This window comes from Rhagoletis zephyria, unplaced genomic scaffold (genome assembly GCF_001687245.7).
Source record: "Rhagoletis zephyria isolate East Lansing unplaced genomic scaffold, Rhagoletis_zephyria_1.1 Rzeph_scaffold_07198, whole genome shotgun sequence".
Classification (NCBI taxonomy): domain Eukaryota; kingdom Metazoa; phylum Arthropoda; class Insecta; order Diptera; family Tephritidae; genus Rhagoletis; species Rhagoletis zephyria.
In genome coordinates, this window is record NW_016164281.1 from 2862 (window position 1) to 19571 (window position 16710).

General features: G+C 38.4%; 2 protein-coding genes across 5 annotated transcripts; one reads left to right on the top strand and one right to left on the bottom strand.

Moving 5' to 3' along the window:
• Positions 1-5261: 5261 nt before the first annotated feature.
• Positions 5262-8203, top strand: senju (UDP-galactose transporter senju). 4 transcript variants are annotated; one of them, XM_017629925.1, is made up of 5 exons: positions 5262-5340; positions 6236-6355; positions 6415-6532; positions 6635-6821; positions 6995-8203. In XM_017629925.1, exons 2-5 carry the CDS (start codon positions 6271-6273, stop codon positions 7757-7759), a joined length of 1155 nt encoding a protein of 384 aa, XP_017485414.1. In that variant the 5' UTR covers positions 5262-5340; positions 6236-6270; the 3' UTR covers positions 7760-8203. The 4 variants fall into 4 exon arrangements, with proteins under 4 accessions (XP_017485414.1, XP_017485413.1, XP_017485412.1 ...); XM_017629924.1 differs by lacking the exon at positions 5262-5340 and adding an exon at positions 5905-6084; XM_017629923.1 differs by lacking the exon at positions 5262-5340 and adding an exon at positions 5905-6069.
• Positions 8204-11786: 3583 nt separating this feature from the next.
• On the bottom strand, positions 11787-13291 carry eIF3h (eukaryotic translation initiation factor 3 subunit h). Its single transcript, XM_017629926.1, has 3 exons — positions 13174-13291; positions 12258-12935; positions 11787-12205 (listed from the first exon to the last, which is right to left on the bottom strand). Exons 1-3 carry the CDS (start codon positions 13249-13251, stop codon positions 11948-11950), a joined length of 1014 nt encoding a protein of 337 aa, XP_017485415.1. The 5' UTR covers positions 13252-13291; the 3' UTR covers positions 11787-11947.
• Positions 13292-16710: the final 3419 nt, after the last annotated feature.

Consider the following 16710-nt stretch of genomic DNA (forward strand, 5'->3'; position numbering starts at 1 on the left):
GTGTTCACGAAAACTCACCACCGCATGGCGGTGACGTTGCTGTTGTTTCTCTCTCTCTCTCTATCAACAGTAAATTTTATATGCTGCTACGTACGTCAACCTACGTTTACGCTACGTCGTTAACTAACTGCGCCCTAAGGGTTGCTGTTCTCTCAATTCTCTTCTTTCTTCTCACAACATGCAAAAATGGATCGAAATTCTTCGACTGAAGTGCATTGTAGATGGACAAGTTTAAATGTCAGCTAAGAAAGAACAAAATATCCTTGTGGCTCGAAATGGACCCGNCAACCTACGTTTACGCTACGTCGTTAACTAACTGCGCCTTAAGGGTTGCTGTTCTCTCAATTCTCTTCTTTCTTCTCACAACATGCAAAAATGGATCGAAATTCTTCGACTGAAGTGCATTGTAGATGGACAAGTTTAAATGTCAGCTAAGAAAGAACAAAATATCCTTGTGGCTCGAAATGGACCCGCCATACACTTTTGATAAACTCGAATGCCACTAGTGAGCAAACCTTTAATTATTGAATCATGGCTTAGCATTGCGATAGAAATCGTCCAAAAAATCTTATAGAGTTGGAAATTTGTAAAACTTTTCAAAAGGTTGCGATATCGATACGTAAATTGTATATAAATGCTTACAGAATAGCACTACAGAACCAGTACGAATTCGATGATTTCGAAATTGGTTTAAGAAACAAATAATATGCAGGTAGAAGGGGCATGCCGCATGCCTCGTTTCGTTCCACTTTAGAATTTAGTTGTAGTTGCAAAAGTAACACAATCGCACTGGTAGACAACCTCTAGACATTCTTTGTTCTTTGTCACTTTGCTACTTTGCTACTTATCTCGCGATTATCCACATCTGTTTTGGAAATGATGCGCTATCAAAAAATCCAAAAATCTCCTTTCGCGCAAACATAAATAATATAATATAAAATAAGACGTGCAAAAGTTGTCGAAAATTAGTTTGCAAATGCCGATAAACGGATATATATTTTCATTTTCTTAGGAAACCACGTTAGCTTACTTTGGAAGGAGAGTGGTGGTTTTCCTGCAGGTAAATATTTCTATTTCTCGTGCCTCTTTAAACCTTTTAACCCGAAAGTCTTCTTGCTCTAAATCTTCGATCAACAAATAAACTTTGGCTCAAAGTTTACACAAGAATTTTCAGAAATATTTCACAATCTGGACCATAAACAGATATGTATGTATATTTATATACATATACGGAATATGTATGTATGCACATTAGGGCGGTTCTTAAAAAAATCAAGTGGACGATTTTTTTCAGTCTCATCCCTCAATCGACAATACCACGGTCACAGATATCACATATAAATTTTAATCCCTATTGGAGACGGTTAGGGCGTGTCACAAGGTCACATGCCTCTATGCAGAGTCAAAATCATAAAAATAATATTTTCATTTAATACCAAAAGTCGATACTCCCAAGGTCGAAAATATCGGTTAAGACGTTTTCATAAGGTAATCTGAACTTTGACCCGTGTGCGACACGCCTGAACTGACTCCAATCGTGGCCAAAATTTATATGTGATATCTTCGACTACGTAGTATCGATTTAGGATATTANTTCGGTTAAGACGTTTTCATAAGGTAATCTGAACTTTGACCCGTGTGCGACACGCCTTTACTGACACCAATCGTGGCCAAAAATTTATATGTGATATCTTCGACTACGTAGTATCGATTTAGGATATTAGATGAAAAAAAGTTAATTTTAATTTTTTGAGTCTCAATGGAGGAATCTGAACTTTGCCCCCTGTGCGACACATCTTACGCGTCTCCAATCGGAAGCAAAATTCATAAGTGACTATAGTGCCATCGACGTAGGGGTTGAGGCTTAGNCCTTACGCGTCTCCAATCGGGACCAAAATTCATAAGTGACTATAGTGCCATCGACGTAGGGGTTGAGGCTTAGGAAATCTGATGTAAAAATTTGCTTCCTACAATTAAGGACCACCCCAATGTACAAATACACACACTAGTTCATGTGAAAAATAAGCTATGGCGCAACGTAACTTTGGCAAAGTTTCACTTAACACTGAATAGTGCTCAGCAAATAATTCTTCAAGCTTTCTTTATTTCCCCTAAGAGACGGGTTTATGCCACTCCATGTGACTTTTTGTCTCTTAAATGATGCNCAAGCTATGGCGCAACGTAACTTTGGCAAAGTTTCACTTAACACTGAATAGTGCTCAGCAAATAATTCTTCAAGCTTTCTTTATTTCCCCTTAGAGACGGGTTTATGCCACTCCATGTGACTTTTTGTCTCTTAAATGATGCGACAGAGGCTGAGATAGTCAATTATAATTAATTGTGTATGCAGAACAAACAAAAACAACATCAGCTATCACTGCATACATACATACATAAGCAACTGGCGCACAGTGTTCCGAAACGGTAATCTAGTGGGACATTTGTGATTTTTGGTGAAGTGTCAAATTCAAAATTTTTTCCTTTCGATACTGCAACACATTAGTGGCAGCATTAATGTCAGGTAAGTGCGTCATATGTCTCTAAGAAATGCCAATTGGTTTCGTTTTTTCATATCAACATTAATCTTAAATTCTAACTTTATGAATGCAAGAAATTTTGATTAAAAATGATCTTTGTAAAGTATTATTTTTTTTGCTTATGAATGCCGTTGAAAGTATTTATGTATGTTTTTAGACTGCTGTGTTATCATACTTTATTGTTTCACCCGTATAAACTTTGAGTCCGCCTAAATATGTACGTCTGCATGCCATATAACGATCTGAGATTTTTTTTTGACAGGTTCTATTTCGCGGTAGGCATTATTTCTTTTATATCTATTTCACTGACAAATTTTTGAATTGATACTCGTAATTTCAATTGTGAATTTTTGGAATATTGCAAAAAGAATTTCATAAAATGGAAAACATTTTTAAAAACATATTGGATCCGCCATTTTTAATTTTTAACATTTTATATTAATATGTAAGAAGAGACCAAAAATATACCTAAATACTAAATGTTATAAAAACTCATGCAAACGGAATTCGTTAAATCATTTCGTTTTCCTTCAAGATTATCGTTTCTGACCACTGTGTGGCGGCTGTTGCGTTAGTGTCCGATGGCGTCACATTGCGTGGCATATTTTTGGTGGTAATCGTTGCAAGTTTTCGGAAGAAACTTTTAGGCAAAACTTTCACAGAAATCAATTTAGGAAAGAGACAGTTTGCTAGTCGAGTCGAGCGTCAAAGCAGACAAGCAAACAGACACTCCGGCAGCCAACCAGTTAAACGTCCAGCGATGTATCTAAAGAACTTGCTTAACTTTAAGCTCCTTAGGCTTGGTCAAGCTGGTAGTGCGATAATTTATTCGCTTTCAATTTATTCTACCAACCTCTGCATAAATACATGAATTTCAGCAGAGGGGTCGAATGCGTGATATCACTTAAATTATTGATTTTGAAAAATAAACTAATATGCCTGGGTGCCAGCTCACTCCGCATAGCTTTGTTATGATTTCAGTTGAGTTTAGACACTTGATCTTTTAAAACGTTTTTTTTTTTTTTTGGTATAAGGATATGTGCTCTTTGGCATCAATGCTCTTTCAGCAAGTTTCTTTTTCTTAACGCAAAGCGTTTTCATCTGTTGATTGATCCGAATGTCAGCGTGAGAAGCAAGCCTGCCAAACTGAGCCTAATTTAGTCCAAATGGCACCTAATATTTAAGTTCCGCACTAGGTGTCACAACGGCGCTTTTGAATAATAACACTTTAGGAATGCTAAAAGGCCACAAAAATGTCGAGACACGTAAGCTTAATTTGTAGATTACGGTTCGGTATACTGTTTTTCTAGATAAAATAATTTTCCCAAGATATTTTCATTTTAAGTTTGCATTGCGAATGAAAATAAAATCAAACTTTAAGACCTACCGCACACTACAGACTTTTCAAGTGCGCCCCACTAAATCGTCGGCCGATAAATCCTACAGTGTGCGGAGGCTCTAACACTGTACGACTATGTACGAGTACGGCCATGTACGACATGGCGCATGAATAACTTTATTTCCTACACCTATTTCATACAAAAAAGTACAAAGTACTGGCTTTAGCATAAAGGCAAACATTTGACACAGAGCCAGTTATTTTTTTAATTTTTCTCTTGTTAAAGTGTTTTTCTTCTATTTTCATAAAAAAAAAATCGTCTATGTAGAATTTTGTTAGCTTTCATTTGTCGTTTCTCATATTAAGATTATTAAATTTTTATTCCACCATTTTTTACGAGAAATGCAAAATAATGCTTATTGCTTAGAGAGAGTACAAAAAGTCTAAATTTCCCCTATTTTCAAACAGATCCCAAGGAATCTGAGGGTGTGAGGTGTGGCAGGGGTGACTTTTCATACAGTGCGGTCCATCCTTTTTCAATCAATTGAGTTCCAGAAACAGGTACAATAAAAAATAAATCAAGGAATTGAACCACTTTAGCCTTAGGAAGTTTATTTAGACGAAAAAGCACCGAAATTACTCATTTTTTTATTGTCACTCGAAAAAATCATAGTTGTTTTTTTATTTTAATAACTTTGGGAAGTTTTCAAATAGAATGTTCATATGGAAAGCAGTGGACAATATACATAATATGTATATGTATTACATATGTATCTGTGGAGTTTCAAGAGTTTAACACGAAATCAAGAAAAAAAAATGGCAGCATGCAGAATATCTGTCACAGCTATTTTGTAATTTTGGAAATTTTGCTATTTTTTTTAGTTTAACAATTTACGTTACTTCAAAATGTTAAATTAAACGACGAAAGTGTTCTTCTTTCCAAAACGAACGAATCTAGTGTAGTAAAACTAGTGTGCCACCAAACGAAACAAAAAATACATTGTTTCAATATTTTAATTTGTCTGTATTTTGAACAAACTTTAATAATGGACGAACAATGAAGAACAATCGACGAACTATCGATTGCAATAATAATTAACCCTGTTGCGGGTGCTAATTACTGGAATTACGTAAAGTGAAATTTGAAAAAATTAGTTATAAATATTTGGCTAACGACCAAACGTTAAAAATGGACGAATATTAAAGAACAACCGACGAAATATCGATTGCAATACAAAAATCTTAATATTTATTCTAATGAGGTGCTAGCGTCGGTTGCGTTGGGCAACACTGTACTCGCACAGCAAAATTTGGCAGTACTGTGCAATAAATAGAGATCGTAAATAATTTACGTTCTCTGCCAAAAGTCAGCTGATTCCAAGGCGAGTTTATACAAGGTGGTGTCAGCAGAGAACATTTAACATTGTTCTCTGGAAACGAGCTGCCAAGGCGAATTTATACAAGGTTCGTTCGCGTAGCTGTTAATTGTTCATGTTTAACCAAAACTTACAAGTTTTTGCGTTCGCGTACGCAAAAAACTTGCAAAGTAGGGGAAATTGAGAGAGCAAAGTGACATTTCATTTTGAGGGGAAGCTGCTGGTTTCTGCTGGAAAAATTTTTGCCAACAGCAATTTGCCAACAGGAAAACAGCTGATCAAAAACAGCTGGTTGGCATTTACGCAAATCACAAAATTGAATTTGATGGTTTGGAAGATAAAAATTACAAAATGCGACTAATTAAACTTGTAAGAAATAAGTAGTTATTTGTTTAATCAATAAACTGTGTCAGTATAACACTTTGCGATGGCTTTTCGTACGTTTTAAATTTTACACTTTTGTATGTAAACAAAAATTATATCAGCTGTTCGTCTAACTTGCAAGTTTCTGCAAATTTTCTGTTCGCGTACTATTTTGGATATTTCTCTCTTGTGAGAGAACAGATGACATTTCGCCGAAATTTGGCAGTTGGTTGGTTTCTGCTGGAGATTTTAAACGAACGCACCTACATTCGAATTTGTAAATTCGCCTGATTTTTCCTTTGAGAGCAAATTTTTCGCTTACTCTCTAATTACCGGATCCGGTCCGGGTTGTACGGGAAAGAACCTTTTGCTTTTCAATTATTAAATTTGCGGCAGTAAACTAATTCCTAAATAAAGCAGTGTGCTTAAATATGCACAATGAAATAGAGTCAAGGCGAGTTTATATAAGGTGGTGTACTAAAAGAGTGTGAAGCAGAGTGGCGGCGCGTTTGCGGAAATAGAACAAAAAAATCTTTTAAGATAAACATTGTAGTCGCAACTTACTGCAATAGTTTATCAAAAATACATGAATAATAACATACTGAGTTTTACATGTTTAGGGAATAGCTCGTAGAATTCTTGTTCAAAAAGCAAAATGGGCGTTAATTGGCGTGAGATGTTTCCAACAAAGCTTACGTTCGTCATTTTTTTACTCTACATATCGTTGTTCATTGGTCAAGGTATGTACGGTTATCATTTTACGACAACTGATATGTTTACATATGCAATTACATTACAGGAATATTTGTAACCGCTTCCCAAGAAGCCAATAACTCCTACAGCTACAACACAGTGACTGTGGTGCTACTTACGGAAGTTCTGAAACTACTTGTGTCTGCCAGTCTCTATTGCAGGGAGTATGTATACATATCCAATATGCATATGTATATGCATCCGACGTTTTTAATAACTCCAAAAGTATAAGGCGTACTTACATACATTTTTATTTTGTTAAATAGAAGAAACTTACCCAGTCTGCTACGCGATGTGCGGAAGGATTCAGATGTCATGATGCTTTACTTTGTACCCGCGTTTCTCTATTGCCTTTACAACAATTTGGCTTTTATCAACTTATCCACGTTTGACCCAACAACGTATTACCTTTTACTGCAGCTACGTGTTGTTATCACTGGCGTACTATTTCAGGTTAGTATTAATTTTATATTTTACATTCCGGATGACTAAATCATAACAACTCAATGGTCGAAATGAGCTGCTTACCTCTGTCTTATATTACGATTTTAATGTCTTGCCAAGTTGTTATTCTTGTCACAATCGCTTGTCATATATACTATCAACTCCGTTGTTTTATATTTTAGATAATTTTTAAGAAGTACTTGACGCGCCGCCAATGGATCTCGCTTTTACTACTCACACTCGGATGTATGTTAAAGCAAATTAATTTGAACAAGTTCTATGGAGATACCAATGACGATAGTGAAGCTGCTGCAGTGCAACAAGCGAACTTAAATGGGACATCAGCCTCTGTATCGAGGGTAAGCGGAAAAAATATGACCGGTTTCGACCTAAGTCTCAGTGCCGTACTCATACTGGCACAAACGATATTTTCGTGTCTTGCTGGTGTTTACAACGAATATTTGCTGAAGGACAAAGGTGCTGATGTCAACATATTTGTACAGAATGTCTTTATGTATGTCGATTCCATAATTTGCAATGCGCTAATATTGCTGATAAATGGTCAGTTGGCTGGCGCTTTCACAGCAGATAGCCTACGAGCTATTTGGCGATTTAATGTAATCATTATTATAGTAAACAATGCGGCCATCGGTATTGTTACCAGCTTCTTTTTGAAATATATGAATTCTATTGTGAAGACTTTTGCAAGCGCATTAGAGCTAATGTTTACAGCTGTACTTTGTTATTTTCTCTTCGCTATACCGATTTATATCAATACAGCGATGGCCATTGCAGTGGTATCATTTGCTATATATTTATACTCGCAAAGCCCTGTTGTGAATACAGGAAAAGTGCGTCCTTTGATAAGCCTGAACGAGGCATCGCAAGATAAGCGGAAGCTTCTTGACTCTGATGGCGAAACGGATCTGGAGATGGACATAGTGTAGCGTATACAGTGGTGAAGAGTACCACAACAGTACCATTAAAAACTAACTCACTCGCTCATGTAAAGATAATAATCAGTGCTAATACCTATAAATGTAGATTTTAATATAAAATTGTAAGGTATATGTAAGTTTTGCTTGAACATTGTATGTGTTGGCGTATGTTAGGTCGAATAATATTAAAATAGCACCTTGGTTGTCATTATATAGGTAAAGCTTTATTTCACAAAACTTTAAGTTAAAAATTAAATTCACAAAAGGATAAAATTCATATTTGCTTCAAAATACATTTGTTAACCACTTTAATCTCATAAGCAGATCGTTGATTTGAGACTTATCCATAATAATCGTATTTGAAAGTATTTTTTATGAAAATAGGTTACAAGAATTATGTAGACTTATTAACTTAAATGACTAATAAATTACTTTCAAAGTACTGTCAAATAAGCTGCAATTTTATTATTTGAAAAAGCGTCGGGTAGATATAACGAATTTTGTCCCCTTCGTTTTTTTTTGCAGTTTAATGTTTTCCCACATGTTTTAATATGAACTGAATGTAAATATTAATATTAATTACTATTAATAATATTTATATTAATGTAATATGAATTGAATGTAAATATTTATAGCAAGCTACTATAAAAGTGTCAAAAACCTTTATCCATTTATAGGCGGAATACACAGTGCGTCAGACTGGTGAGATGGTTAGGATGTGTTTGTGAAACTGATTCAACTGTGTGTAGTCGAAGGCGAGTCAACAAGTACACAAATGACTCGCGAGTCGGACGCACTGTGTATGCCACCTATCGGTAAATCGGAACTTCGCATCCTGTGAATCACTCGCATTTTCATATCAATCGTGCGGTCTGCAACTTTCCGCCAATTTCTCAAAAACTGTGTTGTGAAATTGGTAATAGTCGCGGCAACTTTCCAAATGGTCGTCCATCGTTCCAATCGGCACCAAATGTGTTGCATTATACATGCACTGCTCCAGTGGCGGTCCACTATAACTTTTCCGGCATTTCATCATGTGACCTGGCATCCGGTAGCGTATAATTCGATGAGAATTATTGTAAGGACACAAAAGGAACTCTTCCTCGTCCATTTTATTTGCCTTTAAGCCGGAAAAATAAAGTACTCAAATCACAATATAACCAGTAAGCAACCTTCGGCGAATTTGGCGGCTGCCTTCCTCGGGGATGAATATGCTAGGGGTGAAATTATTGGTACACACGCCTTCCAAGCACGCAGGGTTGCTTTTAACAAACAAAAAATAATTACCTTCAAATAGTTTCAAAAAGTATGTTGTAAAACGAAATTTATTGAATAATTCCACATAAAATGGTATACATCATGGAACTTTTCTACTAATTGACATGAAATTACTAACTCAACGAGAAACTAAAGAGAAAATTTGGAAATACCAAACAAAAATTTTGAGATTTCTCCTTGTGAATAAGAATGCCATAGTTTTTACCTAGCTCGTGTGACTACGCAAAATTTTGACAGCTTGTAAATATGTATACACATAAAGTTGTTGGCGGTAATAGAGTCAAAATCAAAATGGAGAAAAGAACAAAAAGCGTACGTTAGTTGTCAGTTATAAAATAAATCCAATTTATTTGCGAATATTTGTTTATTCTATTTATTGAAAGGCAACTACGCGAAAAAGCTTGTGTTAATTATATTGATAACAGAACCTGGCAGCTCGCACGTTGTCTAAATTCTCAAGTAACATAAAATCCACAAAAGAATACATTGCTTGTATTACCATCAATACGCCATGTATAAATTTTAACAAGACACAAAAATAGAGCTTTCGCACGAGCGTTTGTTTGGTTTTTCAACACCATTTATAATTTTCTTTTAATAAAATCACGATTTGTCAAATGCTTAAATTTATTTATCTAATAATAATGCAGCACACAACCCTGATATCTAAGAAAAAGTTTGAGGAAGGCCATTAAATAGCAGCACACAACCCCGTGCCTTCCTCAGGAGTGAATATAACTACAACAACAACGACTACTACAACAACAACCCAAAAAGGTTGGTTACTGTCTATACTGTGGTTCAAATATTTAATAAACAAAAACCGGAAAAAGAATCTAACCATCAACGCGCTAGGTATGGGTAACACTGCGGTTCGCCGCGCAATTGCGCTAACACCGTAGCCGGAGTTCCCGCGCCAGCACCAAATATTTGAAAAGCGCTAGCGCATTAACACCCGAAACACATGACGACACACACACAATTCGCCTAAATTCTTTGAAAAATCACACGTGCATACTTTGTTTTTGCTTCTGAGTGGTGAAACTTGTGTATCTGGGCAAATTTAAAGATTTCACTCCAGAATGATGAAAATATCGGGGCAGTTACTACATACATTCCTAGCAATTAAATTCGGTTGGGCTCAGGTGGGACGACGGCTACTGTGGGGACCCTCTGATGGCGCCGTGTTCAAATCAGCACATTGCGCTATTGCGCTTAGTACGCTGACCCTACAGGTGGCGCCGGCGTTATCGCGCTAGCGCTATAAAAATTGCGTTATTACCCAAGGCTCCAACGCACTTTTCATTAGTGGTGGGCGAGTCCGAGATGTTTTAGTCGATTGTTCTCGATGGTTTTTTTCGTAGACGAATTGCCACACCTTCAGTACGAAGCGCGAAAAAATGGACTTTCAAACAATACATATGTATATTTACTACGAAAAAACAAATAAGCATATCCTTGTTGGTTGGTAAACAAATAAATGAGATCCATGATAGTAAATATTGGGAGGACAGACTTCTAGGGATTGTTTTTTAATTTTTATTTTATAAAGACATAAAATTACGTTTTTTAATGTTAAGAATAGTAATTAAACACAAAAACGTTATTTTTAGTAAATTTTTCTTAGGCTGGACACCCAACAATCTCTCAATCAGTATAAATTTGAACTTCCGAACAATACTTTTAGGATTTAAATTTCGTCGCCTGGGTAAAAGATTGTCGTGGGCGTCATACGTTCGTGCGTAACATACGACAATCTTTTACCCAGGCGACGATTTGTAAGCGATATGTAAATATGTATGTATATTTAAAATAACGCTCGATTAACGATCTCGTCGGCGATAATTCAGTAGACTCGAGACAATCGAAAAACATCTCGATGGCACGGTCAGGCAGCGAGTCGATTATTGACTCGATTGACGATTCTCGATCGTTTAAACATCTCGGACTCGCCCATCTCTACTTTTTATAAGAAATCAACTGGTTTTGCTTGCAGAGCTGCCAATCAGCAGAAATTTAACATAGGGCGTAATGTAAGTCCCCGCTGGGTTTCCAGTGCAGCCATACATATTTTGGGTAAAAAGCTCTATCTTGACACATCACTTTTTGCCGGTAATCTACTTAATGGATATACTAAAAATGTAATAGATACGATTTTCGCAATATCGAGACTCTATTTTCCAAGTGTCTGAATTCAATTATTTTATTGAGCTTGAGGCCGTTTTTTAATGAAAACTATTGTGGAAAAATTAACAATAATTTATAAATGCTGGAAGTGATAGCTATTTCGGAGATCACCATATCTCCTCACTAGACTTCTTCAGCGGGACTCGAACCGACGACCCCAGCTGACTCAGCCAGTTGCCTACGCCCTGTGCCAAGTTCGCATTATAAACTGTTGTTGTCTCTATTAAAAGTTGACTATCTCATCAAAAGTTGTTTGGGGTAATTAATGCAAATTAGGGGACCTACGGCATAACTTTTTGGTATGCTGTTCTTGAAAGGTGCAAAGAAAAACATCATGTTAAAAATGTATATCGCATAGTTCGCATTTAATTTCGAGGGTACAGAAAACCACTGTGTAATTCTGCCTTGGAAAAAGCCGCTCCTTAATAGCATTTGACGTTGGGTAACGACGTAAAACTGTAGGTTCACAAAGTGGAGATTATCCACTTGGCAAAGGTGTAATCGCCAACATTTTATTATTATTAAACCACAAATAACTTATTCAACTCAGATTTGGAAATAAAAATGCTACTTTTTCGCCTTTGTTCTGTGATCAAAGTATATTCTCCCAGATTTTGCATATGATGGCAATTCAGTTTACCTTTTTCTTCTACTATAACAATTAATTTCAAATCACGCGTTTCTTAAACATATGCCAATGTTGCTTTCCGAAATTTCCAAATAATCCTTTATTTATTTGGACTCTTTGGTCTCTTTGGCGTTTTGTAAAGATTGAGTGATAAAAAGTTTTGCCAATGATTGCGAACAGAATTGCGAAATATGTTGTGAATAAGTGTTGATTTGCCCCGATGTGATTGTTGCGTTTAATCTAGGTGGAACAGGAAGTGGACGGAACTGTTTGAGTACCTCCTCTTCTGGAATGGGCGATTCACCCTTGGCGCTGCGCAAAATATTTTCAGCAGCCTGTTTGGCCAAAGCACGATGTTTTTCCTGAAATTAACAAATATCATAACTGTTTGCAAGTTTGATTTCATTCACTTACCGTCTCTTGTTTGAACACTACTTGCTGGTATTTGTTGTAACGTATTGATTCTTGGTACAGTTCATCAACTCGTTCGATCAAGCAACGCATTTGGTTTTCCAATACCGAGGCAGTGCCTAAGTCCAAGAAATTTTGCCCTTGTTCTTCAGGCAACATTTCACTCAACTCACTCATCATTATATTGGTCAGAGGAGAGTTCTTAATAACGATTGGTATCTCGACAAAAAGGCTCTCGTAGCCCACCTTCAAGTTGCGTAGAGCTTCAGGTGTAAAATCACCATCTTTATACATTTGAATGGCTTGTGGAGTAAGCCTATAGGCTTTCAAGCAAAGAAAACCACGACCAGACTTTTGTGTGTCGTAGATAACAACGACCGACTCTTCAATGCTAGTCTGGTAGTGGTATTGGGATTCGAGTAAAGCCATTGACAGGAAATTTCCTACATCCGAACTCTGGTACCAACCAACATGGAAATGGTCAACGTTGACACGGCGTAAACGACGCATCATCGTTAACTGATACATTTCTTCGTCCATAGTCTCATCGCCGCTCTTGGGGAAGGGAAAGCAATTAGTAATCTCCAAACACTTGTCAACGACCAAACCAAGCAGTGCGCCTTGAGCCAAATCCATGTTGCTCGATTCTTCATGGCAATGTTTAACCATTTTCATCACAGCCTTTAAATAAATACATGGTGTAAATAATTAAACAACAGAACAAATTAATTTGCGCTATTGGCAACGCTAAAGAGCGCTCTCTCTATTGCTCACAAATCGCAAACGTGTGAAATTTTGACAACTGCTGCCGCTATGAAGCAGACTTCAGCGCAGCTCCTGGCCAAATAAACCTGCATTTGTCGAATCTATTTAACGTGCAAAATGCAGAAAATAACTTTCTCCTCGGTTTATAACTTACCAAGCCGTCACATTGTACGTAATTAATGGTATTATCCACTTCTTCCTGACGAGCACGATTACCTCCACGGTTAGCCATTTTAATGTCAAATGCAAAAGAATTCACGCGAAGTTGGCCGTCGTTGTCAAGACAAATCACGTATACGTTCTGCAAAGTGATGCCAAGTTTTAGATTTAAAACAGGGTAACCAAAACAGTGAACATTATAGTTGCTTCCTTGGGTTATGCAATTCAGTATCACGATCATTTCACACGAAACGATCGGGATCATTCTCGTTGGGGTTGGCAGCACTAATTTTATACTACTTGCAGGATCACGTCGTCGTCCCAATCATTGTGCAAGGAAACACAGCAAATAGGTTTGTTCCACATGAGCCCGCGAGTGCCCAAAACAGCCCAGAAAGCGTTCCTGAAGCTAGAAAAATGGGTAACAGAGAGCGAATACTTAAAAATTCGCTCGTTCAATAAGTCAGTGTGAATAAATTATAAGCGCTCATCCTTCTACAAACAAATAGGGAGCCGATTTTGTCACGAGGGACCGAGAAAGCTGGGCTGGAATTGTAACATCCGTTCACGGATCGAAAATGATACGAAAGAAAATTATGTCATACGTCGGTCAGTATAAACTGAATTGGACAAAGGGTACGATCACGTATGTCATAATCCGAAAAATGTATTTTTACGTGACGAGTAGTACGATATCGTATGGGACGATTTGAGCCCTGGTTTCTGAGCAAACCTGTTCTTATTGAATCATGCAGCAAACCTTCCCGTATACCTTTTAAAATTATAGCTTTTTAGCAATGTTATTGAGCTTTGTACCACAATTCGTTTTAGAAAAATGGAGAAGGCGACAAAGTCTGAGCGGCAGAAGTTATAGCTGCTATTTTGGAGACAGAACCTCTCCTCATCACATTTCTTATTCTAGACTTCAGCAGGAATCGAATTGACATCATCGATGAGCAAAGTCTGCAACGCTAACCACGGCGCTGTACACACCCCCTGAAATCTTTTTACTAATACATTGCTTACAGGATGGTTCCGTATGCAGAAGTCCACGTAAGTGGGAAAACTTTCGACTTCTGACTGCCATTCACCTGGGAGTAGCCACAAGTCATTCTTGTGCGTACGTATCCTCTGGGTTGCGACCAAACACCCGTTTAGGAGCGAGCTAATGTGTGAAGGCGTAAATTTCGCGTGCGCTGGGTTTGGGTCCCGCCACGTTAAAACCCCGCCCAATGAAAACGCCTAAACAGCATCGGATGAGACCCCCTTTTTCTGATGACGACCATGGTAAACGTATAAAAGACTATGATTTCAGGGTATGCACCTGGAATACTCGCATCCTTAATGGGGACGGTGCCTCTGCCCGGCTGGTTGATGTCCTCGGGAAGACAAAGGCTGACACCGCCATCCAAGAAATGCGATAGATGGGTAAAGGGGCGCAAATTCGGTGTTGGATTCATGGTAGGAGAAAGACTTCGTCGCCGAGTAAATACTGGTGTTCACCCCGGTGGACGAACGTCTAGCTACAATCCGCATCAAAGCGAGATTTTTCAACATCTCGCTCATCTGCGACCATGCCCTGTTTTTCCGGGGGTTGTTCTCTAAACGCTAATTCGCCTTGACTGGATCACCCTCTGGTCAAGTTTGTTCACCGCCTCTTAGCCAGTAGAGTTATATACTCGGAGATGGGGGAGGTATCCATACCAAGATAGGCAAGCCACGGCACTCCACAAGGCTGTGTTCTCTCGCCACTCCTTTGGGATCTAACGGTGGATACTTTACTGTCACGGTTGCAGAGTACGGATTGCCAAGTCATTGCTGGCGTGGATGATCTTGCCCTGACGGTAGTTGATACTGAAGGAGTCAGTCGTGGACAGCTGGTCCAAAGAAGCAGGCCTTAGTGTCAATCCAGCAAAAACGGCCGTGGTTCTCTTTTCAAAGAAAGCGAAACCTGTCCGGCTACATCTTCCTTCCTTGAACGGCATCGCGTTGACTTTTTCGGAGGAAGTTAGATATCTGGGCGCTATATTGCTATTGGCCTAAAGTTAACTTGGCAGCGCAATATAGGAGAGCGTTGCAAGAAAGCTATAACAGCCATGCGCGCCTGTAAGTTAGCGGTAAGAAACAAATTAGCAACGGTTCAAAGGGAGCATAATGATCACGGGAGTTTTACCATCAACGCCGAATAAAGCCCCACATACCTTGCTTCACTTTCTACCTGTGGACTTATATGGTAAACTACAGGCAAGTCGTAATGCTATTAGATTAAATGCGCTAATCAAATGGAGTGGAAAGGTTTGGACACTATAGAATTTTGGAAAATCTTCCAGTAGACTTCAGGTACCTAGACCACACAGTCTCGCCTACTGGACTAAAGAATCACTTCCAGACAAGGATCCCCTCAAGGTAAGAATGGGAAAAAGATTCGGCCCTGATCTCGTATTATGACTCAGCAGCCATCTACACTGATGGCTCAGATTTGGATCTGAAGGTATGAAGTGGGGTGAACTCGCCAGAACTCTCACTTAGCCTTAGTTTCCGTCTGCCAGATCTCTATAGCGCTTTTCAAGCTGAACTAACAGCAATAAAGGAAGCTGCAAGGTGACTGATCGACTATCTCATTAATCTGAAGGCGGTGTCAATCTTTTCTGATAGCCAAGCAGCTATTGGAGCACTTAGTTGTGACAAATCGGAACAAGACGGGCTCATAATGAACTGGCAAGATGTTATATCACTAATGTTGTATGGGCGCCAGGCCACAAAGACACCGGGAAATAGAGTGTTGCAGATGAACTAGCAATGGAAGCTATCCGCTATCTTCTTGCAAACTCTGGCTGGAGAACAACTTTATCGAACAGGCAAATATAAGATGGTCTGCGAAGCCTACTTGCAGGATAGAAAGGCATATCTCGCCTAGGCTGGACAAGCGTAGATCTCGCCCTCTCCTCCACTTGGAGCGGCCACTGCTCCGACATGTTATTGGAGTTCTCACCGGGCATTGCCTGATGGGAACCCACGATGCTAGAATGAGTTTGCAGTCAAACGACTACTGTCATGGCTGCCGTGATGATGATGAAATCGAAAGCGTGGCGAGGGCTCGTCGACGCTCGGTCCTCCATTATTCTTTTGAATGTCTGGCTGAACTGGATTCAGCCAGTATTAATGACTTTGTGCGCTTCATCAGAGCTACGAAGTGGTTCCATCTAAGGTAAGAGGAGGGACATATGGAGTCTTTAATATGGCATCACAACAACGGGCCCATGGTGGCCTAAGTGTGCCCTTTTCCTGAGGGATGAGGGCAGGCGAGATAACCTAACCTACTTTTTCATATTCAGCCTTATTAGTTTCATTTTCTCCGAATCGGTTCACTATTCTCTTTTGGTTTCCATGTACAATATTTACTATGGACGGATGAGAAATCATCGAGTGAATTTTTATCGGGCGAAACTCATTATATATAATTCTTTTTTAAAGGAAAGGTGTTACCCCACTGGGGGTCCTATACTAATAAATATCTACTAAAATCCGATAA

Coding starts and splice junctions, on each gene's coding strand:
- eIF3h (XM_017629926.1), bottom strand. CDS start 13,251: ATGGCTAACCGTGGAGGTAATCGTGCTCGTCAGGAAGAAGTGGATAAT. Junction 12,936..13,173: donor ACGTACAATGTGACGGCTTG/GTAAGTTATAAA, acceptor ATTTATTTAAAG/GCTGTGATGAAAATGGTTAA. Junction 12,206..12,257: donor TAGTGTTCAAACAAGAGACG/GTAAGTGAATGA, acceptor TGTTAATTTCAG/GAAAAACATCGTGCTTTGGC.
- senju (XM_017629925.1), top strand. CDS start 6,271: ATGGGCGTTAATTGGCGTGAGATGTTTCCAACAAAGCTTACGTTCGTC. Junction 6,356..6,414: donor ATCGTTGTTCATTGGTCAAG/GTATGTACGGTT, acceptor ATTACATTACAG/GAATATTTGTAACCGCTTCC. Junction 6,822..6,994: donor TCACTGGCGTACTATTTCAG/GTTAGTATTAAT, acceptor TTTATATTTTAG/ATAATTTTTAAGAAGTACTT.